The sequence below is a fragment of the Psittacula echo genome (assembly GCF_963264785.1).
Source record: "Psittacula echo genome assembly, chromosome: 4".
Taxonomy (NCBI): domain Eukaryota; kingdom Metazoa; phylum Chordata; class Aves; order Psittaciformes; family Psittacidae; genus Psittacula; species Psittacula echo.
The window spans coordinates 51,424,352-51,449,080 of NC_137738.1; the positions used below are offsets into that span (position 1 = coordinate 51,424,352).

Here is a 24,729-nt window from a genome sequence, read left to right on the forward strand (position 1 = left end):
TTGGCTTGGGTTTCTGAAAGCAGCAAAGAGTGCCACTCCAACCTATCGCTAAAGATTGCAGTATAAGTTTTATGATCTGTATCTACTAGCGTGGGTGACTCATAATAAATATACTCCAAAGGTATAGCGCCATGTCCAGCACTGATTGCTCTTACAAATGAGTGCTCCTCTTCACTACAGTAATTTGTAATCATATAACAGCTTGGCTTTCTGTCTGGAAAAGCATAGTTTTGTCAGATTGGTTTATGCCACTACATCTCTCACAGCATTTTCAGAGACTATGACAGCTGTTGGTTTCATATTTACTCCCACATTTTTCTGTATTTTAAACAAATGTTGCTTCTCCTTCTTTACTCTGAATGTTCTAGATGCTGTTCAGGCCTTCTTTCCTTAAGAAAAAAAAATAAAAAAGAAGAAAAGCAACCAAAATGCTAATGCATATTATGAACACATGTATTACATTGCTTTTTTTGTAAACAAACCTAACAGCTTTTTTTTAATTCTTTCTTGCTTCCTTTAAGAGCTTCTCTTTCTGCTATTCTATCTCAGAATAGGTTACACTAGTTTTACTGGGCACCTCCAAATGTTTTGTTGTGTTTTGGTTTGAGTTTTTTATTATAAGAATTCTTTTGCTATATTCTTGGCTTGCTGAATAGTTGTGACCAAATCGTGCTGTCTGAAGTATGTGTGGTATATGGACTGCCTTCAACAGTTTTGGTTTTATCTTTTAAAGAAGCAGGAATTTCTGGAGCTTATGCATCATAAGTTACAGTTTGGCTCCTGTAACAGGAAAGATAAAATAAACCAGAAACACTTCAGCCTGAAGAAGAGGTGCTGAGAAATAAGAGTAAAAACCTGAATGCAGGGTGAAAATTAACAAAGAAGGATTTCAACAGCAGCATGGAATCACAAGGTAGAGCAGTAAAAAAAACAACCAACAAACAAAAACTCAAAGGAAATTTACACAATGCAGAACTGGACTCTGGAACTTGTTGCCACATGATGTTGATTACAGAGAAGTTGTGAATGCTCCATCCCTGGCAGTGTTCAAGGCCAGGATGCTCAGAAACCTGGGTGACATGGTTTAGTGTGAGGTGTCCCTGCCATGGCATGGGGTTGGAACTAGATGATCTTAAGGTCCTTTCCAACCCTAACTATTCTATGATTCTATGTAAATTACTTCAAAAAGCATTTAGACCCAGTAATGAAAGCAATATTCACAGAGAGACAACTGCTAATAGCCCAAAATTTTGCAGTCAGAGGAGAACACACCTTGGAACTGTACGAAGGGGATACTAGCATATGCTTAAATCACAGGGGCAATTGCCATTTTTGGAACAGGCTTTGTGTAACTGGAGCTGTAGATAGACAAAGTGTTACTATTTGTGCATTGACACTGGTAAGAACAAGAACTCCTGTCAGATTTTAACTGCTTCTGAAGCAGAGTAGTGGAGAGAAATGTTGCTTGCAGAAGAGAGCTGTCTCTTGCACACATGAATGTAGTGCATAAGCTCTTCAGGTAATCAAGGGAAATTAATTCAAACTGTTCACTCTGAAACTCAGTTTGCTACTGCAGCGTTTTCAGTTCGTGCATCTTCAATAAACTCTGCACTAACATACATACACAGAATGCTCAAACTTCTGTTCTTACTAATGTGATGCATTTCCAGCCCTCTAGATCTCACGTTAGGTTTCACACTTTTTTGGATCCTGTTCAGTATAAGACCTCCTATTTCCTGAGAGGAACTGGGCAAACTTAGGCTGTCTGGCCTCTATGGCTTTCTGGTTTGTCTTCTGAGTTGTTTCTGGGCAATAAGTGAATGTAGAGATGTAATGGGCAATGCTTCGCCATTGGGATAAAATTTTTAATTTATGCACCTGTTGCTGTTGGTTGGAATTTCCAAATGCTAAGATTTGGGGTTTCCTAGTGGGTGATCCGTTATAACAAATGACTGTAGTTGAGATCATGAGTTTTTAACTTAATTAGTGTTTCTTCTGGCAGTAACGGTACTGAAGACCATGGCTGATATCCTGACTTCTTTAAATTAGTGGAACAATGACTCTATGTAGACAGAAACCCTATACTGTTAAGCCTTCCTCGTATCTGAAAGACTGCTGTAAGAGTTCACTCTTGTATAGGTTAAAAAAGCATCTTATCTTTGTTGATCTCTAGCATAATTGTTATCTATAATGCCATTAAGAATGTGCAAGTGATATCAGATTTCAGCATATAGTGAAGTGACAATTCAGCTTCTGTAATCTGTTTAGGTTCAAATGTTTCAATTCTGCATCTTTTAATTTGTTTGCAAGGTGCCCCAGATAATCATTGTATTACAATGTGTGGTTTTTCTGGTAACTGATGAGATAGATTAGCACAAATTTCAGCTACGTTCTTCTCAATGAGGAGAATCTTTCTGTTTTGATACCAAGGCTTGTTTTTAGTTGGTTAAGGCAATGCAAAATAAATAATCTCAACATACTAATTTATAATATTGCTTACTAGGCATCGTGGTTTAAGCCCAGGCCGTAAATCAGAACCATGCAGTTTCTACTTCCCCCCCCCACCTTTCTTCCCTCCGCTCCTGGAGGGACAGGGAGGAGAATCAAAAGAATGCAACTCCCACAGGTTGAGATAAGAACAGTTTAATAACTAAGGTATAACACAAATCACTACTGCTACCACCAATAGTAATAATGATAAAGGAAATAACAAGGGAAGAGAATACAACTGCTCACCAACAGGTACCTCAACCCCACCCTCCAGTGATCCAGCCCTTCCGGGCACTCTCAATTCTACATCCTGGGCATGACGTGCTGTGGTATGGAATACCTCTTTGGCTAGTTTGGGTCAGGTGTCCTGTCCCTGCTTCCTCCCGGCTTCTCCTCCTCCCTGGCAGAGCATGAGACTCTCAAAGTCCTTGGTCAGTCTAAACATCTGTGTTATCAGCTCTGTTCCCAGGCCGAAAGTCAGAAACACAGTGCTGCAGCAGCTACTAAGAAGAAGAAAAAATGACTGCTACTGCTGAACCCAGGACACTAGGATTTGGAAAAAATTCCTCACTGTGAGGTTAATGGGGCACTGTCACAGGTTGCCCAGAGAAGCTGTGGCTGCCCCGTCCTTCACAAGTGTTCAAGCACAGGTTGGATGGGGCTTTGAGCAACCTGGTCTAGTCGAAGGTGTCCCTGCCCATGGCAGGAGGGTTGGAACTGGAGGAACTTTAAGGTCCCTTCAAACCCAACCATTCTATGATTCTATGATTCTATGATTCTCTGATTCTATGAAATAAGGAGCTGACTGGAAAATAAGAGAATTAATGATTTAAAAAAAATAAAATTAGGTTTTTTATGTCTACTATTTAAATTAAGATCCCCTTGTTACCTGAAAGTTAACTTTTAAGTGAAAGCTTTCTATGTGATAAGTATGCCAAGTAACTTGAACACAGAAAGAATTTGAATAATGTTTCCAGGCCTTCTAAGACCTTTAATTTGTCATAAACAGGAATGACTGATAGTGAGGATAGGACAAGTGACAGTTTTGAAAAATGATTATTTAAGCATGCATTTTCCCTGAGCAAAAGGTGGATGTTTCTTGATAACTACCTGTAAAGCATATGTTCATATTCTCAGGCCAGACTGGCAACAAACACGTAGTGCATACAGGCAGGTTTGTGTGCAGATGATTGAGAAAAGAACTGGAGATGAAAGAAATGGCATGCTGTGATGGTGAAAGAAAGGCAAAGGTCTTGTAACCTCAGTGAAGCCATTCCACAACACACCAGCTGAGCATTATCCTAGTTTGAACAGTGCCTTTTTCTTTGGGTTATTTTAATTCTCAGCTGTGAAGGACTTCTTCTGACATTTTTCATCCCTATTTTTTTTTGCAAAAATTGCTGAGGTTTTTGTGAATTACATTATTGCTTAAACCTTTGCTTGACCTCGGAGGCTCTTTTGCGATCAAGGATAGCGCTAGCCAGCATTGTACAGCCTGTGCTATGCAAACATGCATTGGATACTGTAATTCAGTCAACTCCTGCAGGTCGAGCTTGCAGTGTTTATTTTAGAAAGTGAAGAAACTGCCATAGATTCCTCTAACTAAAAAATGAGGGTCTTTCACTTATGTTACATTGTTACCCACCGAGGAAAATTGTCGCTAAATTTTACAGATCTCACCATTATCTGTTATTCTTAATATACTCTCACAAATTTTTATTTCAGTTACAAGTGATTTTCTTGTTGCTAGCTGATATATATATTTTTTTTTTTTTAAAGGGCAGTTTGTCATAAAATGGGGGCTCATGGGTTTTTTTTGCAAACTGTGGGTTGATTCTGAAAAAAGCAGATGCTATTACTGTGTAGCTACTGTCAATTTTATCAACATGACTTTCTCCCTCTGAATAGGATGGGCTTTGTCATTGCTGAGGAAAATGCACATTTTATTTTGTATAGAAAATCTATCCTGATAATTTTTTAAAATGCATACTCTCTGATATAATGACTACAATTAGACTGTACCTACATTCCAGCTACTGTACAGCTTCTCTAAAGATATATTTTTGACACTTTTAATTGACCCTTATTTACACAAATGAAAAATATGTATTTGATTGAAAGTATTTCTGACATAAATACCTCAGAATTAAAAATCCCAAACCAGCAACCAACAAGCCAAACACAGAATTATGGAAATGTATATATCAAGCCTGAATTTCAAGAGGTGCAAATATTACAGATGTATAACTCACTTCCTGCAATGTATTAACATTATAATTAATCACTTCATAATTGTCTGTTCGTATCATATAACTATACTCGCTATACTATGAATGCTACTGAATAAATGTAATTGAAATGTCAGACTTTATATGGATTTGTCATGTAATGTGTAACAGAACTCGTTAAATGAATAATCGATACAGTAAAAATAGCTAATCAGAAAGAAATCTGCATCAACCAAAAGGGATGCATAAATCTCCCTCCTTGTGTTTGCATAGCTCCATATACCCCAAAAAAAGAAAAGAAAGACTAGAGATGAGTTTTAAAGGTAACTCCTTCACCTAGGATACTGGTCTTCTGGTCATGTTTTGTGATGTACATGCCTCAAAGACAAGCATTATGTTAAATGTGATAGATGACTTTGACAAACAGAAGATATGTGGTTAAAATTCACGGAAGTAACCCAAAGAATGTTCTTTTGTGTGTCACATCTCTGAAAACATTCAGTTTGGAGTAACAATTTACATGTAAAGTCAATGTGCTCTTCTATGTAATTTCAGAGTTTCTGTGTAGACACCACCAAGAAATTGTGCTCGAATCAGGCTGCTGATGTTTCAGAATTACAAGTTAGTTGTCAGAATGATTTGGTGCATCGTGACAATAAGAAGGACATGACTGGAAATGCTACATCAGTGGAAACCAGTGTGATTAAAGGTCAGTTAAGCTTTATTATTTGAGTTATTAATATAACAAAGCTTATACCCAGCCCTGAAAAGTAATTTACATACAGAATTATCTTGTGTGATTTCACTTGGAATATGTGGCTTATTCAGAAGAGATGAAAAGTGAACATTTCTGTTCTTCCTCCATGAATGCCATAAAGCAAATTCATCCAAACTCTCAACAGCAGCATGATATTAAACTCTGATGCTGCAGCGTGAATATTTGGTAGTTTTTAGGAACAGACGTGTAGAAAAGATGCACTTTCTTTTTGCTTTAGGATGATGCTTACACATAATCTGTTATTAAAAACTCTTATTCCAACAGGTTTTAAAGACAACCAAACAATTTACATTAAAGATATCAAGATGTCTTCATATTTTTGTATTTTGAAGAAAAAAAAAGAGCAAATTACTTGACTGATAATTGGTTTTAAAGTCACTGTTTGCTTGAATTTCCCAAGCATTTTTGATAGAAGGTTAGTTTCCCTAGTTATCTTTCAAGTTTTTCAGCAGGAAATGTGCTGAAGTTGAGCAACTGAATGATAAGGGGACAAATTCAGAAGACTTTGCAGTACATATAGAAAATAGATTTGATTTAATTAATCTGTTCCCTCACAGGTCACATTAATTACAACACTGAAATATTTGGAAGACTAAAGCACAAATGCTCATTCTCACAGCATTTGTTAACTGATAACTGATATAACTGAATTTCCCATAAAGTTTCTCTTTATTGTCTTCTCATTTAGCATGTAAGACTCTAAAAAGGACTGTCTATTTGAAACTACTCATATTGACAATGCCAAATGTGACAAAAAAAGCTTTTATAATGAATTAGTGTAGCATATGGAATATTCACTAATCCTTACTGCTGTAGAAGTTGATTGTTTGCGGACTGGTTTTTGAAAGGTATTTTGGTATCTGGCTTCTTTGAAAGATAACCCCAAATTCAATACCTAGTGGCTTTGAGAAATCTAACTGCAGGCTCTGCTTAATGATTTGATTAGATTTGTAGGAGTAAATGGTAGCTTCCATATTGGCAGCTACAGAAGACAGTATCCTCTGTTTAAACTTCAGGAAAAAAAATGAATACCAAGATGAGTTAATGTTGTACTCTTTTGTGTCAAAGGAACTACCTGCAAATCACTGATACCTGGCTTTGAAAAACACTGTCCTTGCTACAGGGATCAGTTGGATCACGTGCATGGATTAATCTCTGTAGGGTGAGGGAAGCAGCAGGGGGGGTACACCAGAAGAAAACATGACCGAAGCATCCTTACTGAAGTAGGCCAGGCTTAATGTTTATGCTGAGGACTGATAAGAAATAACCTTTGTTACTGAGGGTTTCAAACAAACACTCAGTACCTTTATTTAGTACATACATACAAAATCAAGCAGCAGTACATCATAATGTTTCTTCTTTTGCAAGGCTAGGAAACAGCTTCTTGTTAAATTGCCTTGGAGTATATCCATGTACAAACTTTGTCTTAAATTTGAATGTAGTGTGAGTTTGAGCTAGGCAGATTTAACCTAGATGAAAGAACAGTGATGGATTGTACACTGACAAAATGAATTTTTTTTTCTGTGAGATGTGTGTTAGTATAGTCCAAAATTATTTGACTTAATTCAAAGATAACTGCAGAATTATGCAGAAGGTTGGATTAGATGACATAGCAGTTCTTCCAGGCCAGCCAAAGGATTCCCATGAGTCCACTATTGCGTGCAAGAAGCTTGCCTGTTCCAGAGAGTATACTCTGCTCTGCTAATTCACAAGATAATGGATTAGAAAATATGTCAAGACTAATAACACAGGCACACTCCTGGGGGTTTTGAGTAGGAGGAAATACACCATTCACTGACTAATCTTTAAACTTCTACTGATGAATGTTAAGCCACACTTCAAAGCACCAACCTGTTTCAGATTCCTAATAAGGATGTTGAATCTGTGCTCTCAAAAAAATCCCCCCAACAACCAGAGGCAATTGCTATTTCTTATCAGAGGCCACACAGTTCCAAAAAGCAAAGCAACATGTTTTTCTTTCAGCTTTAAAGCCTCTATCGTCTTTCCTTACAGAGTTCATGTTAATAAATATAGGATTTATTATCTTTGTTACCAAGAAATTAAACCTTTTTTCTTCTGTTGCAATTAAACCGGGATTGACCACTGAAGACATTATCTTATTTTCTTATATTTGACTGAGTTTGAATTCATTAGAAATAATAGCAATATCTGCAGGATAATAACTCTTTAGAAAACTGCTTTATCAGTTTTTCTATGACCTTGAAATTTATTCTAAGTGGAGTTTCTAAAACTAATCTTACCTAATCTTGCTTGTGGTTTAGCTTCCTGGAATTGTTACAGTCTGCAATAAAAAAGTGTTTATGTTGACTTTGTTTATTGATGTCAGGACATTTTGGGGAATATATTTATACATTCTGACTTTAAGCACTTGATTTAGGAGGCCAGTGGATTGGAGAACGTGAAAAAAGAATGAGCTTTCTGATTGCCGTATAGGATACACATATAATGTCTACTAATTTGGCAACGAAGACGATTTAAGAAATTTCTGCCCCTGTGCTCTAGCCTGCTGTCCCATCAGTTAAGGCCACACATTTGGTTATGGATCTGTGGTCTAAAACAAATATTAAAATGAATTAAATATCCCCAAAACCATAGAATTAGGAATTATTAAAAAAAAAAAAAAAAAGGAAAAAAAAAGCTGTTCTTTTATGACATCACAAGGATTTCTTAGTAACATTTAGAATTAGGAATTAGGCACATAGTGGTAAGAAATATGAATTAGGAATCCTTTATTGTATGCATGTATGACAACTATCCAGCTTCTACACTGCAGCTCAGTCTTTGGTTAGGGCAAAACTGTTATTAGATACTTTGGCTTCTATGGTCTTGTAACTATCTTTAAAAAAATGCAATTCAACTCTTTTTCTGGTTTTTTGGGCTGTGAACACAAAACTTACTCTTGGCTGATGCATATTCTGAGATAAGTTTAAAAAAGGGAAGAAAATTATGTGACAGAGATCACTTAATTTCATAGGACAGAGAGTACACTTTACTAAATTATATTTAAACATTTTCAATTAGCTTTGCTGTTAATCAAACTGTAACTTGTTCTACAGCAGGGCAAAGAAAGCATAGGGTCTGAATCCACATATTTCGTTCGTTTCTTAGATATGACTGATTGTAATTGCAGTAATAGGCAGAGGTTCCAGGGAGAATCTTGTAGAAGTGGTTGCAAAGGAGAAGGTAAAGCAGTGTTACCTGCAGGGTAACTGAAAAGGCCTTCACATGAGCCATCTCTCCCAGTGTCCAGCAGTGCTCCCTGGCTCTGCTCCGTGAGCTCTGTGCAGAGCAGCACCTGGGATCTATAGGGGTGCATGACAGTGCCCTCAGCCCTTCTCATACCTTCTTGCAGGAAGGTATTGTTGGGCTTGAAATATGCAATTGTTTAAAACTTCTGGGAGCTGTTTCTCATCTGCAAGAGCTGTTGATCGACTGAGGATTTATTTTACGAAAGGAGGCAGTAGTGCAACAGTGGAAATTAGTGTCTCTAAGAATTCAATAAAACCAGCAAGGTGAAAAGTGACAAAGAAGAAAATTAAAATATAAAAGGGCAGTGAAAGCAGTCAACAGATGTCTCTTCCAGGAAATTTAAGATTTTTTAAGAAATTAAGATTAAACTTTTCCAAACAATGGGTTGGTAGATTCGAGTGAGAGATAAATATTACCCACACATGAATTGTAATCCTACAGTGCATATGAAATACTTTGATTGTAGCACCTTGCAGTTTTTAAAAATATGTTACATCATCACGTGAAGTAATAGTTGATGAATGCCAGCTGAAGGAAGAGTCCATTAGTTTTATAGAGACTGATTCTGCTGTCACTGAATAGTTTCCAGTAGCACTCCATAAGGAATTAGCTCTCATTAGTAATGAGGAGCATTAGAACCAGACCCACAACAAATAAAATGCTACTGTTCATAAAAACACTTTGGCTTCTGCATATGCCTTTAGTTGTGTACATTTTCACTTCAGTAATGTGCAGAAACAAGGATGTAGTTCTACCAAGTTTAATTCACATTGCTATTGAACATAATAATTCACAACTACTGTTTTCAAATTAGGCATAAATAAACACTAAATGTTATTATGTGGTTGAATGTTAGTTCATGCAGCGTAAAACCTGAACTGAGACATTCCAGGGGGAAGGGATGCCATCCAGAGGGACCTCGACATGCTTGTGAGGTGGGGAGATGCCAACCTTATGAAGTTTAACCATGCCAAGTGCAAGGTCCTACACCTGGGTCACAGCAATCCCAGGCACAGCTACAGGTTGGGCAGAGAAGAGATTCAGAGCAGCCCTGCAGAGAAGGACTTGGGGGTGTTGATCAATGAAAAAATGAACATGAGCTGGCTGCAGTGTGTGCTCGCAGCCCAGAAAGCCAACCGTATCCTAGGCTGCATCAAAAGGAGCGTGACCAGCAGGTCGAAGGAGGTGATCCTGCCCCTCGACTCTGCTCTTGTGAGACCTCACTTGGAGTATTGTGTGCAGTTCTGGTGTCCTCAACATAAAAAGGACATGGAACTGTTGGAACAAGTCCAGAGGAGGGCTACGAGGATGATCAGGGGACTGGAGCACCTCCCGTATGAAGAGAGGCTGAGAAAGTTGGGGCTATTCAGCCTGGAGAAGAGAAGGCTGCGTGGAGACCTCATAGCAGCCTTCCAGTATCTGAAGGGGGCCTACAAGGATGCTGGGGATGGACTCTTCATCAGGGACTGTAGTGACAGGACAAGGGGTAACGGGTTAAAATTTAAACAGGGGAAGTTTAGATTGGATATAAGGAAGAAATTCCTTACTGTGAGGGTGGTGAGGCACTGGAATGGGCTGCCCAGGGAAGTTGTGAATGCTCCATCCTTGGCGGTGTTCAAGGCCAGGTTGGATGAGGCCTTGGGTGACATGGTTTAGTGTGGGGTGTCCCTGCCCACGGCAGGGGGGTTGGAACTAGATGATCTTAAGATCCTTTCCAACCCTAACTATTCTATGATTCTATTTGCCACAGCTATAAAACCGTGTTATGGTCACGGTCAGAGTTGTTTAGGTATGCAGCCTTGTATGTACATGAGTTGGGGTTTCTAGCACTGGTTTCATTCGAGCAAGAGTCCTGATGGGTTGAGTTACTTCTCTTGCCTACATTTTGAAGGAGGGCAGAATTGAGAATTGCGACAATTGTGACCTTGAAATGTGTGAAAAAACAGCAAGTATATTCTGAGGGGGAAAAACCCCAAATCCTACTCATTCAAGGATACAAGTGAGATAAATGGAAATGTTTAGTCTGCAGAGCACTACCCTTCCACTATAACGGCAAACGTAATTATACAAATTGTTCCAGGAAGAGCAGGATTAATGACATTTGGTTTAATAAGTATTCAGGCTGTTGTCCCCTATTGCTTTTCTCCTGATAATAACCAAAACTCTCCTTATGGCACTCCTATCAAATGAAAAAGAGTAGATCTGGAGCTATGTGTGTGTTGAGTGGCCAACAAATATGCACATACTGATTTATCCTGCTGGTTGCTGCCAAATGGAGTGTATAACAGCTGTGTTCTGCATGCTTTTCTTTCAATAGAGGAACTAATTCTACTCTCGCTTTTGTAACCACATTGAGACTTCTGCCCCTTTTTCAAATCTGACTGAAACTGGCAGAAAAACCTTTTAAAAGTACTGAAGAGATTGATGGATGGATAGACTGCACAATGACATAAGCCTTGTTTTCTTAGCAGGCTGAGATGGCATATCTGATTCAGTAATTCAGTGTTGAGAGTAATAGATTTTTTTTCAATCAGGGAAGGAAATTGCATTGATTTCACTGTTCAGAATCCTCTTGGGATTGTTCAGCTTGTCGCATTCATTGCTTAATGCTTTATTGAAGTGTAAATATATACATTTCAGAAGGCATCCTACACAGGTTTGGGACTAAGGACAGCTTTGATTTAGTATGGCCTGATGACATTAATTTCCCTTCTCCTTGAGCTGTCTTGCTTAGAAGCATATCATTTTGTTTCCGTGTGTTTGGAAAAGAATAAAGTCTGGCTATGCCATCCGTGAGCAGTCTGTGCTTTGCATCCATATTAGCAAGTCTAAGCACAGAAACAGTATTTCCCTTGCTGAATCAAAGGGGTTAGTTTATTCTTTCAGTGCCTGTTTTATTCATTAGTTTACTTTTACTTATATGAAACACAGCCAACTTGCAAATGAACTACAAACCTGAAAATGTTTATTAACAAGATAGTGGCCACATGTGTGAATGAGATCTTAATTAAATTTCTCATTATCTGTTTGGGGTTTTGGTTGGGGTTTTTGTTGTTGTTGTTTGCGTTTGGTTTTGGTTCTTTTTTCTTTTGATGCCTAGATCTGTAAATACTTTTCTAAGTTACTCATTCCTAAAAAGTAGTAGAGGTACTTGTAGGTAAATTAGTCTATGAGAAACTCTGTGCTGGTGTGGCTAGTCAGCTGCTTGATTAACGTAAAGGTTATTTCTGGCCTTAAAAAAAAAAAAAAATTTATAAAGGAAAGGATCACAACTTCAGAAAGAAATGATTCCTACACAGTTTTTCAGGGGAGACACCTCAGCTTTGGAGGGTCTCAGGAGGAGCACAAGTAGGAGTTGGACACCACTGAGAGTATATGCAGCTATTTTCTTGATGAAGGGGCACATAGTGGTCATAAGAGTAAGCTTGGGAGGATTCTTGTCTGAGAAGCTCAGTCCCATAAAGAAGCACCTGTTTGACAAGCACAGCCTTGCTGTTAGGTCAGATAGGCTATGAGGCCCTGTGCATATGTGCATGTTGTTGCAAATTAACCAACCAGGAACAGGTTTACCAAAGGCAGTGTTTCGCACTGTTTTGCCATTTCAGGTGAAACCTTTTGCTTTAGAAACACAGTATCCTCTCAGCTCCATCTAATGCGAAGCTTCCTGATAAAACCCAAGGGTGAGCTGCTCCTGGTAAGGGAATTTCTGTCCTACTGCTACCTGGTTCTTCCCCACCATAGCATGAACCAAGGGATATGGTGGCTCTGGAAGTGGGATGTGGGGCATTCGCTGGCCAGTACTTGTGATGCCCTGCTCCGTGTGAGCAGTGGTCCCACGTGTTTTTTGGAGCTACCTCTAGCCTCAGAGAAGCAGTAGGATCACCCGGGCACAGAAGACAACCCTGGGACCTTTTGGCAGCAACCTATACCTCACCAGTATGAGCTGTAATGAATCTGTCTCTGCACCAAGATTCAGTGCAGAACTCAACGAGTGCTGGAGCTGCAGAGTGGTCTCCTGTCAGGATCTCTGCCCTTGTGGAAAAAGTCAACTGCTTTTGGAAGGGCTTGTCCTCAGTATTGCCTGAGGTTGGTCTAGGTGGATGTAAATAAATAAGCTTCAGAACTTTTAATTTTAACCTCAAGCCACTTTCAAGCCTGTATCTTTGTTATATCACCTTCAGATTAAGAAGAAATGGGAGGTTTGTTCTAGGAAATCCCAAAGTATCACAACAGTTTCCTAGCTGCAGAGGCTCATCTCTTCAGGTAATGAAACACGACATCAAGGGAGAAAATCTGCAATAGGGGTGGTACATGCTGCACATGCTTTTCTCTTGATACAGTCAGACGATTTTGTCTACCTGCTTTTACACCATCAGTGATCACACTTCTTAACCATTTTAATAAGCCTTATAGGTTACTTGTGCACAGCTAGTAGAGAGTAGACAACAGATTATCCTGTTTGCCCACAGACACTGAGGTACAAATATTGCACAGAAACTGAAACATGAATTCTTCAGCTAAGACTCTCTCATAAAATGCTCAGCTGGGTTTCATTCTTGATTTGCCGGGTGTTCTTCAGGAACTTAGGTAAGTCTTCTAAGATATGAAAATAAGAGAAGTGAGGAGAACATTGCTTTTTTTGCCTTTTGCTTTTGTGGTTGTCTGCATAAATTGTACATTTTTTATAGGGCAATGGCAGAGTCTTCCATTTCCTGACAGTTATTTTTTGCTAATTGTTCAGGTCTAACAAATCAGGTGCTTGGCAATTGTGAGGCAGAAGAGGATGAGGAAGAAGAGCACAGCTACAACTATGTTGATGAAAACATAATTGAAAACATTAGTAAAGTATTTCAAGACTCCACCATTAGAAATAAGCATGCAGTCTCTGAAGGAAGAAGGTGAGTGTGACCTGTGATCACTTGTGGGTGCAAACAAGTGTGGGCAGAATGATTTTTCAGGGTGGCCAGTAACCTTGACTCCCCAAAGCAAGGGAGGATTTCCCCTGGGAGCTGACACTGTTACCCTGAATATCCTGTAAATAATGCAGAAAGGGCAACTCTGAGCTGCTGCCTGTGACCTCTTGTCACTTTTAGTGATGTCACCTTTGTCAAATCGGTACCTATCATCGTTCTGGTGATAGAGGTGCACAGGCAAGATCAGGTTTGCAGATAGGGACAAAAATTTAATTAGACCAAAAGCAGTCCTTACAAAAACACACACAAACCCAGAGAAAGGCTTTGTATCTGAAAGCCTGTGTAATTTTTCTGATGTGTGTGAGTTTGCTGTAACAAATTATAGTACAATAAATGCAATCCTTTCCCTCTTTTGAGAAGTGGATGCCTTGTTGTGCATGAGTAAGGGTTGTCTTTTAAAAAGCTTTCAGGATTTATCCGTGTTTTCACTAAAGCCTCAAGGCTTTAACTGCTCTGACAGTCTGCAGAGAATTAAAGTGCCAGTGGACAGGGTCTTTGCTTCTAAAAAGCTCCAAGCATCATTTCCAGCTAAACAGAGATTAGACTTTTTTCTGAGATTTGAGTGAAACTGTGTAGTCCCACCTCTTTTCACTTATAGCTGAACCTTCTATGAACTTCACTTGATTTGGCTGAATTCCTGAAAACCCAGCAAAACTTAATGTTGTGTTTCAGAGATTTTAAAAATTGCTTTATTATAAAGTGGTGGTTTATTTCAAAATGTACCTTGTATTTATTTTAAAATGGCATGCAATATTTCTATTCTATAAGTAATGTGCTGAATCTGAAACAGGCTGTTATTTTTTTCTGAAATGCTCAAACCCCTCAGAAACATTACATCCAGGGTAGTGTGTGATATCTGTGTGGCCACCTCTTCCCCTACTCACAGCCACAGAAATTCTAACTTACAGGAAAGACTGAAAAATGAAACAAAGCAGGGCATTTCACATAATGCATTGCTTTCTCAGTCCACATGTCACTGGCATGTGGACTTGCTCTATTGCGTAAAGAAGTCAAGAAAGAGAGAATGAAACCCTCTTTTGATTAAAATAGTCCTTTTGACTATAGGCATTCAGGGAAAAGCACAGTTTCAAAAAGCTCTGCCAGTCTAAGGGAGCAGCACCTAATTATACTACTTACTGTTGTGGCATCAGCTCCTTTAAGACTTTATCCACCTGCCCTTTAAACTCCTTATTAATAGAGGCAAGGTTTCACTATATTGGTTGTCTTCTTTAAGGGCTCTATCAAAATATGAAAGAAAGGACCTTTGCTGCCTTGAGGGAGATCACTATCTGGTTTGGATTGTGAAGCAGTCCCATAAATTATCACCCTTGGTACATGACAGAAGTATCCACCCTCTGAAATCTTTAGCTAGCCAAGGAGCACATAGCTCCTCCAGCCTGCTAGTCTCCCCCTGACCATCAGAAATCCTCCATTATGGCTTTTATCTAGTACTTTAAGTTTCTATCAAGCTACCACACTTGCACTTGTGAGCATTTTGTAAAAATATGTATTTGATGTGGGCATATGAAATTAACCTTTAATGTGAGCAAAACCCCTATAAATTATCTAGCCAGGCAAAATGATTGATGAAACTCAAAAAATCGGGTTTTGAGCATGTATGCTCCACAGCTGGCTAAAAGGACTATTAAAAAATAACCAAATTAGCTCTTTTAGGCTTACTTACAGGCAAACAATGAACAGAAATGTGTTGTGTCTTGCACCTGTGCTAAATGCCTAACATCTGATCATGTTAGTTATACCTCAAGAATTCACCAGTAAACCATTTCCACCCATGGTCCCTCCCTTCCTCCAGACATCTATGCTATTCATGAATATCCATTTTTAGTTATTTGATATGTGTGATCTATAAAAATTAAAGCTGTTGATCCAAATTACTTTTAAATAGAGTCATTAGGGGAAAAGATAGTTTTAATGAAATACAGTAAACTTCAACAGTCAGGTGTACTTTGAGAAAATCAGTATTATTTGTAGTGTTTTACCAGTTTCCCAAAAAATCTTTCCACAATCAGCACTAAAGCAGGCCAGGATGAAACTAGTAGTGGCTAGTCCTCATCCGAAGCAAGAGGGAGAAATAAAGAACAGAGATTGCCTCGGGTCATTGCTATGTTAATTTTGATAGAATAAACGTGCCCAAGGGTCAGTGATGTTAACATGACCTCATCACTGCAGAACAACAAGCAATTAAACCAGGGACTTCACTACAGATGCCTGAGCTTGCTATAGCAACAACCACCATTAACATATTTTAGCCTTTCATTAAAGATTCAAGAGAAAGTAAGAAAAAAAAAACAACCCTCTGAAAGCATTTAAATGGTGTGGCTTTCTTTATAACAACTGAAGTTTATTTCCTTATATCTCCAAGAGTTGTTGAGGAGGGGGAATTTTTTTTTTTCTAAAGAGGAATGCCCTAAGTTTTGCAGTCTTTTAGAAGGCATTAAAGATGTCAACAGTGTTTTTTCTTGGGTGTGAGAAAAATGGGAGAGAGAAGGTTCATTGCAATGAACTGGAATAGCTCTGGTGCTGCTATAATGTCTCAGCACATGTCCCTGCAAACACAAATGAGAAGGAGGCATGCAGCACAAGCAACAGCAACAAAAAGCAAAGCAAAACTGGAGAATGCAGTTTCTCTCTCCAGTGCTCATAGCTCCTTGTAACCTCATGGATGAAAAAAGGCAGAAACAGCATGGTCCAGCCACCTGGAGAGCTGAAAATGAGTACTGGTGTCAGGCTGTTTCAGGGCATTGCTTTCTGGACTTGAACTTCACACAAATACTGGAAAAGGAATAGTCTCACCTTACTAAGCCTGGATGGTTTATTAAAGAGGAGCAAAAAAAGAAAAAGTAGAAAAGAGAGAGAAATGCAGAAGGAAATGAAAAACCTTCGCAGCTGTGTTTCCTCTTGTCATGAACTCAATAGCTGAGCTGGTTTTGTTTTGACAAAGCAGTTTTCTCTATTTTCAATGTGTACCATTTTTTTTTAAGTAATTGCATGAAACAGATTGAGGTACGACCATTTTATTTTTATTTTAATCTTGGTTGTGTTAGATGTAGGTTCCTGCATAACTGAATGCTAGAGAGAGCTTTGATAACAAATGAAAACCAACCTTTCTAACACCACCTCATCTTCATTAGTCCTTTTGTACTGTTTTTCCAAGACATTTCTCTGGAGCTTTCATATCACTGACCCTTTAAGCTGGTTGTTTCTTTCATAGCTCTGCTGTCTCTGACTGAAAGGCTGAGGCAAACTTTGTAGCCTTGGAGATACTGGAGCGAGAAACCCAAATCCACAACTGGAGTTGTATGTTCTCAGCACTTTTGAAAGTCCCCCTCCTCTTAAGTAGTTTTCAATGCAGATTTGGAGCATCACCTACTTTGCTAATTTTCATTGTTAGGTAATTTTTCTACTGCTTGGTGTCTGCACTTTACACAGTGCAAACTGAAGCTGTTTTCCCAGAGTGCAATCAATGGTAATTACAGAGGGAAGGAAGAGACAAAAGGGAGCAAATAAATAGTGTGCTACTCTGGGAGCTGCAATTCAATTCTTAGCTTTGACATAGGCAGGACTTTAAGCAGCCTGTCTCAAAGCAGTCATAGATTCAGAGACCCTAAGGACAAGGAAGACTACCAGGTTACCATAATTATCTAGATGTTCTTCTTACATGCACAAGTCTTGCCATTCCCCTAGAGGTTAGGTTAAAACATGCTTTTTTGTAATGTGGCAGAGCTGGGAACAGATCCCACTGGTGAAGTCTCAGCACACTAGCATATTGCCATTAAATATTAATGAAGTTATTAATTAACTTCCCTCCAGGCCTGCATCCCTTATCCCAGCCCCAGGACGCACACTCATTGGAAGCAGCCCTCCAAGAGGGGGCTATTCCTTCTCCCATCTGCCAGACCAGCAATACCACACAGGCAACATTGGCATAGTGACACTGGAGAAACAGCACAAAAACTTTTTGCTGGAGTCACAGCTTGCACTGACTCAATGAACTCTTTCACCTTGTATAAGTCAAATATTTCCCTAAACTGCATAAGCTGTACTAGTAAAAGAGAAATTTACTCGTATGAGTTTCACAGACTTAGACAAAGTTGCTGGCATAGCTGTGATGAAGTCATACATTAGCTTTATTTTTGCTGTAGTCTTGAGAATGCTGGTGTAATTGTACTGGCAAACCATTTTACAGCACAGTCAAGCCCTAACTAGCAGCCAGTTGACTCAAGAGCTCGTTCACCTGCATTCTCTTTGTAATTTTTAAATCGAAATGTAAAGATCTCCTGTTTCACCCTGTCATTTTGTTTTGTTTGTTTTCAGAGACATCTGAAGTAAAATAATTCTGAAATTATCTGGAAACAAATAGGAAGCTGTGTCCTTCACACATTAAGATCAACCTCAACTGTAAGAAAAAGCTGCTCATGAAAGTGTCCTTTTTGTCTCATGAAGAGCATACGAGGCTGTAATTTAACTATAATAATCCCCTGAGAAACTGAACTGCTTACTTGTCCTAAATAAGAAGTCAAACCAGATAATGTCTCATGACCTTTTGAAGGGACAGAGTTCCTCTGTACATATTTATTCATGAATTCAGATAATGATGCCAAGTCCAATCTTTCATTCTTACTGTACCTGAAATTCCAGTCGATTTTCTGAACCACTGCAGGGCATACGCAAAATGCACATCCCTTATGAAACAGCTGCTTGCTTGTTTGCTTTGTTTTTTGGAGAAGAGAACAGTAGAAAGGGGAATGAAGGTTCTCTAAGGTGAATGTCTATTTCTTTGGCAAGTCTTATATATTTCAGTTTAAGGCTCAGAATTGGAAACAGACAAATTCTGCCACTCTTTCAGATAATGAGCAATGCTTTATTGCACAGGTAGTACTGTTACACAACAAGTAACTCACTCTGTAAAGTAATGCCACTCCTACCAGACGGAAGTGTCAGAAGGCTTACAAATGCCATCTCCATAAACCCTTGCACAGCTTAAATTATCTAGAATCACACTAGGTCTGTTTGTTTTGCTGTTATGTTCAGCAATTTGCTGAAAATGCAGCTAGGAAGGAAGGACAGAATCTGGAGCTGAAAGAGTAGTATTTGTGCTAATATTAGAGCTGCTGTCACTCTGTGTCAGTTACATGAGCAGCACAGGTATAATGTGCTTAACATCTTTGGGTGGCACAGGACTTAGGCCTCATATTCTGGCAAAGCCAGCCTGATACCCGTCATTTACAGCATATAAGAACAAGATCTAGGCAGCGCATGCATAGCGAGTGCTGTGTTTCTAGAATTGTTAGATCTAACGCAAGTACATATCCCTCTGGCAATAATTTGACTCAGAGGAAACTATTGAGAACAGATGTGTAAATACACAGTTGATGTGCCAAAATTTTCCAGATTCAACAGCAGCTTGATCAGAGTAGCATATCCAGAAATCCCAGACAGAGGGTTGGAGAAAGGGAAAGTATTTAGAAAGCCTAGGCACACCACATTTTTAGTGCTACTGAGGAGCTAAAAAGCAAATGCTCACAAAAATGCCTTAATATACTTTAAAGTCTTTTCAAGCAGACAGTACAGTATCTTCAGATTTGCCTATTAAAATTCTACTGAATAATTTTCACTAATTAATTTAGAATTTCTCAATATTGTCTCAAATTAATTTATTCAAGATAAATGTTCATCCTCATTAAAATCAGTTACAATTTAAGTATTATAAATATCACATGGAGTGCTTTGATTCCATGCATATGTAGCATACAGTGTTTTGCATATCAGTAGTTAATATGGAGGCTTGCAGGTGTGTACAAAACTTGTAGCTGACACATCACTTGTGGTTATTTGAAATGCTTTTTAAGCTTTTTTCACTAGAATCTGTATTTCTCTTTATAGCAGCTGAAAGCAGCTCTGTTTGTTACACCAGCAAATGCAGTCTGATATTTGAATAAAACAAATTTGTTGTGTATTTTACTGACTTTTTTGTCTACTGAATGTTATGTTGTCCTTTGCTGGATGGCTGAAAAATATGATAGGTTACTACCACAATTTTCCTTCACTAAAGTGCCAGAAGCCTGACTTCTGCAGCTAGAAAGGATAGGAAAGCCTTCTGGGCTGCACTGGCAGAACAGTGCCATTGGCTTGAGGAATGTGACTCCTTCCTCTGCTCAGTACTGAAAAGGCCACATCTGCACTACTGTACCCAGTTGTGGGACCCCCAGTACAAATGTGGACATACTGGAGTGAGTCCAAAAAAGGGCAGTGAGAACTCAGAGCATTTGAAATGCAAGAGGATGCTGAGAGAGCCTAGAAAAAACCAAGGTGCTCATTAGTTGCTCTAGGTGTTAGGATGGGTGTGAATAGTATGGGATGCAGTTACTTTTCCAACAGTTACTTTCCCAACAGACCTTAAGCTTCTTTCAGACATTCTATCAAAGTATATGGGATCCAGTCCACGAACAAAAACAAGATTTATAATCTGGTTTTATAATTTCTTCCCTTTAAAATGCTTCAAAAAGGCAATCTCTCTTCTTTGCTGTTGTGGTTTAACTCCAGCTATGCAGCCACTTGCTCAGTCCTCTACCCCACGCAGTGGGATGGAGAGGAGAATCAGAAGAAAGGTCCATGAGATAAGAACAATTTAATAATTGAAATACAAGAGAATGTAATAATTCAATATCAACAACAATAATAATAGGAAATACAGTAGAGAGGAAGGAATAAACCCCGCCACCCAAAAAACCTCAAATGGTGCAAAATGCAATTGCTCACTACATTCTGAGTGATGCCCAGCCTGACCTGAGCAGCGATCCAATCCCTTTTAGGTAAATCCCCCCTTTTATATACTTGGCGTGAAATGCTCTAGTATGCAATACCCCTATGGCTAGTTTGGGTCAGGTATCCTGCCTCTGCTTCCTCCTGGTTTCTCTTCTCTCTCTGCCCCTCCTCACTGGCAGAGCCTGAGAGATTGAAAAGTCTTTGATCAGGGTAAGTGCTACTCAGCAACAACCAAAACACTGGTGTGTTATCAGCATTGTTCTCAGACTAAAGCCAAAACACAGGACTGCACCAGCTAATAGGAAGAATACCAACTCTATCCCAGCTGAATGGAGTAGATCCTGTCACATAAGAAGTCATGTGCAACAGTTCTGTTGTCATGTTTAACAATCCTGTCTTGTATATTCAGCCTCCTTGAGTTCAATGAGTATAATTAATCTGTGTAAAGGTGGCAGATTTTACAAACCTTGTAAACATATTAGTAGCAGACATGTCTCTGGTATCTTTTCCTTAGGCATGTGTGCCAACATCATATCCTGTCATGGAAATGAGAACTAGTCTGGCTGTTAAGTTTACATGGCACAGAGAAACAGTGGCATTTGCATTAGGTTCTTGGCATGAAAGAGAGATCATGGTGCTGTGCTGTGAGGAAAGAACATCAGTCTTGCTGCAGAAAGCAGAAAGGAGGAAGGAGGCATGAAGTAATATCCTAGTAAAAGGTTGATGTTTAAGACTTACTAAGTATTGTGATTCTCTTACGCCATACAGATGACCAAAGTGATTTTGTACTATTTGCTAATACATGTTTGACAAAGCAATAATGTCGTCACGATCCTTGAGGAATCTGGTTATCATGCCCAGACATTAAGGCTCAAGAAGACTGCATTTGAGAGGGGAAAGCATTTTCAGCTGAACATAGACCACGATTACTATGCCTGAAGAGAATACAAGTGTATTTAAATAATAAGATATTTGCTCTGCAAAAGATTGGCATAAGCTTTTGCACAGGCTTGTTAGCTTAAAGGCTTATCTCTTTTAATGCTAACAAGTATTTCCACTGTGTTCTCACTGAAGGCCTGCTCAGGAGCAGCTGCTTCTGCAGCACTCCATGTGTGCCTAAGCCCTTAGTGAGATGGTATTTTCTGTTTGGAAGATCAACATGCATATTTTTTATATATCTAGCTTTTGTGCCTGGGAAGATAAGAAGAATCTTCTTCCTGCATTCTTCTTTAAATGCCAAAAGCTCTTTTGTTTAAATACATGTCAAACAAACGCTTATCTACCACACTCCTCTCAATAAGAGGCCGTTTATTCTTGCTATCTCTTCACCTAATGCATATGCCACTATTCCCACCTCTCCTAAGACTGTCCAGGTCTTTTCATAACTTTTTTCACTTTGATGTGCCTGTACCATGTTAACTTTCAACAACTTGACACCACATGGGAACTGATAGTCTCCAAAGAGAAACCGTTTTCTTACTTCTACATTATGAATTAGTGGCAGGTTGGTTTGTTGTTTTCTGTTTTGGTTTTTTTTTTTTTCTATTGTTATTTTCCTCCCTCCTCATTTTGATGCACCTGTGTGCTGGGAGTGTTCTTGTGCTTTGCAGTACTACACGTCTTTGATGAGCTGCTTCTGTCTCTTGTCTTGGTTTTTTGTGTTTTCTAGGATAGCCATTTACGACTCTCTCTGGAACTGCTAAAAAGCGCTGCTCTGATTTAAGTGCAGACTGCCAGCTGCTGGAGGAATTTGCCTGCCTTTGCCTTGCTGCAGCTGCTCTTGCCCTAGTCGGCCTTCTGTTGATACTTTTCTCTCTGTTGTTTTTTCCGATACCCATGTTTTCTTTCTAGGATTCATCTATTCTGTTTCAATACACCTGGTTTTGTTCTGCTTGTAAGAATCCACGACCTCTGTTTTGTCTAAACTTCTATACGTGCCTCAGCCTCCAAAGTGCAATTGCTGGCTGATTTCTAAAGCCTTTACCTGGCTGGTTGGCATGCTAGGTTAGGACAAAGCGTCTCAAATATACAAGTGTTCGATGCTTCAATAAGAAAGATGGTTCTTTATCAAAACACTGAAGTATTGCCTAATGTCATCATAAATTCAGGTAAAGAAACATTTGCTTTTTAAGAATGCATTTTACAAATATCCCTTCAAGTGGGGCAGTTCATAAATTGTTTTTTTCCTATTTGTATTGATGGCTCTTTTTGTTTTCTCAAAATGCACCTTAGGTGAAGTTAATCACAGAAAAGCTAAAAAATTTTTCCAAACTTTTGTGGAACACAGGTAACTTAATATATTAACAGCTGGCAGCTGTGATAATTACTTTTACATTATACCTAAAGTCTGTTGGAATCTAATTACTCTGATCTATGAACCAGGTAATTAAGGTAAAAACTCCCACATTTTCTTAGACCTCATTAATGTATTTCCTTTGAAAATTGTTAGCTAATGATGGTACATTAAGAGTTTATCCATAAAATGGCAGTGAATAATTAAAACATTTGTCCTGGGACGTTAAAGGACAGAACAGTGTTTAACTGCTCAATGTGTTGGTAATTATTTCTTAATTTCCAGTGAAAGTATGGTGCAAGTTTGGGGAGAAAGGACCATTCAAACTGGGAAAGTGGCAGGGAAAGACACAATTGATTTTCTTTTATTTCAGTTACGTGGTATCTGGCTAGTACTTCAGGAAGTGTGGAGACTCCTGGGGAGCTGGTGTTTCTGCTGCTGTCTGGGTTCTGAAGGGCAGCCTCAGAAGGTGCCTTCCAGAGGGGCCCTACTGGAAGGGCCCTTGCTTGGCTGCTGCTTGGAGCTGTGAGAGCATCTCTCAGACACTCTGGCACTGGGGGAAAAGTCCACCCCTAAAGTCCGTGGAAAACTTCTGACTGCTGTACATGTGTCAGAAAGGCTATTGCTACAGTGGCTACAAAGGAAATGTGGTATGTGAATGCAACAGAACTCTGTGCTCCAGCCGAAGAGTGAGTGGCACATGCCTTTTTCCTTCTGAGCAAGAAGTGTGAGACAGTTACCAACTGAGATGCTAGGTACAACCAAAAATGTGGGGCAGGCCTAAAATGGTGGAAAAGCAATGCTGCTTTCCCTTCTTTTGACTTATGAATCTAAGGCTTGTGTTATTTGTAACTATGCTGCAGTGTAGGCTGTAGTCTAATAGGATGCAGCAAGCCGTGGCCATCCCCAGCTGTGCACCAATGAAAGGGAGCTCCAAACATGCCTGCTCTCTAGGGGAAGCTTTCATGAGGATAGAGGATTCAAGTCGGCAGAATTCCTAAAAAACCTTCAACCCCTGCCTGCCTGCAGGACCCCTGTCCCACTTCCCAACAATCTCTGAGTGCCAGGTTATTCTTATTAATTTCCAGCACAGAAGACTAGGATCAGCACTTGGGTCTGAGTGTGCCAGGTGCTGGGAGTGCAAACAGTACGAATACATCTCTTCTTCAGTAATCAAATCTAATGTATGACACACTGCAACAAGAAGGGCTAGACATGGGGGAATGACAAAGCAACTTGTGGCTATACAGACTACACAACCATATAAATAAATAAATAAATAAATAAATAAATGTTTTATTGAAGTAAGTGAAATGAATCAAATACCAGAATTCATGTAAAAGCTGACAGAGAATACGCCCATTTACTTCAGGACTGGCTCCACAGCACCACACAAGGCACACACTAGTTGCAAAGCAGCATACTGAGGGAATCTGTCTGTACTACACTATTTAATATGAAAAGACTGAAAGCTTCAAATTTGATTGCTGCTGGTCTGCAAAATAATAACTTTGGTGGAAAACAGTCGAGGCATTGATTTTGGATTAGAATTCAAAGAAAAGTTTCTGATTATCCTCTATTGGACCATCAAGGACTTGAGTAATTACATATCTGGTGGGATTCCTGTATACAGAGAAAAACCCAGTCTGAAACAGAATATAATTTGCCTTTATTTACTTTTGTATCCAATAATGATACATTATTTATAAAGTTGAGAAAAGCAGTGAAGTAAGATTTTCTGTGAGGCCTTTTATTTATAAAGAATTGAATTAAGCAAATGAGCTAATTAGGAAAATTAAGGATAAAAATACTGATTCAATATGAGAGATGCACACATGGCTACTCAGGAAATCCTGCTGTAAGAAATTACCACGTCTGGATTACCAGGCACATATCTGCTAAAAGATTTAA

The 24,729-nt window shown here is 39.0% G+C and overlaps 1 protein-coding gene across 1 annotated transcript in view; it reads left to right on the forward strand.

Annotated features, from left to right (window-relative positions):
* The window catches only part of THEMIS (thymocyte selection associated), a gene marked incomplete at both ends in the record, with an annotated part of 73,290 nt that extends 59,622 nt beyond the window's left edge, over positions 1 to 13,668 (forward strand). The window contains 2 exons of the mRNA XM_080614734.1: positions 5,274 to 5,427; positions 13,508 to 13,668. Coding sequence (XP_080470860.1) covers positions 5,274 to 5,427; positions 13,508 to 13,668 — 315 coding nt within the window. The remainder of the gene's footprint in view (positions 1 to 5,273; positions 5,428 to 13,507) is intronic.
* Positions 13,669 to 24,729: the final 11,061 nt, after the last annotated feature.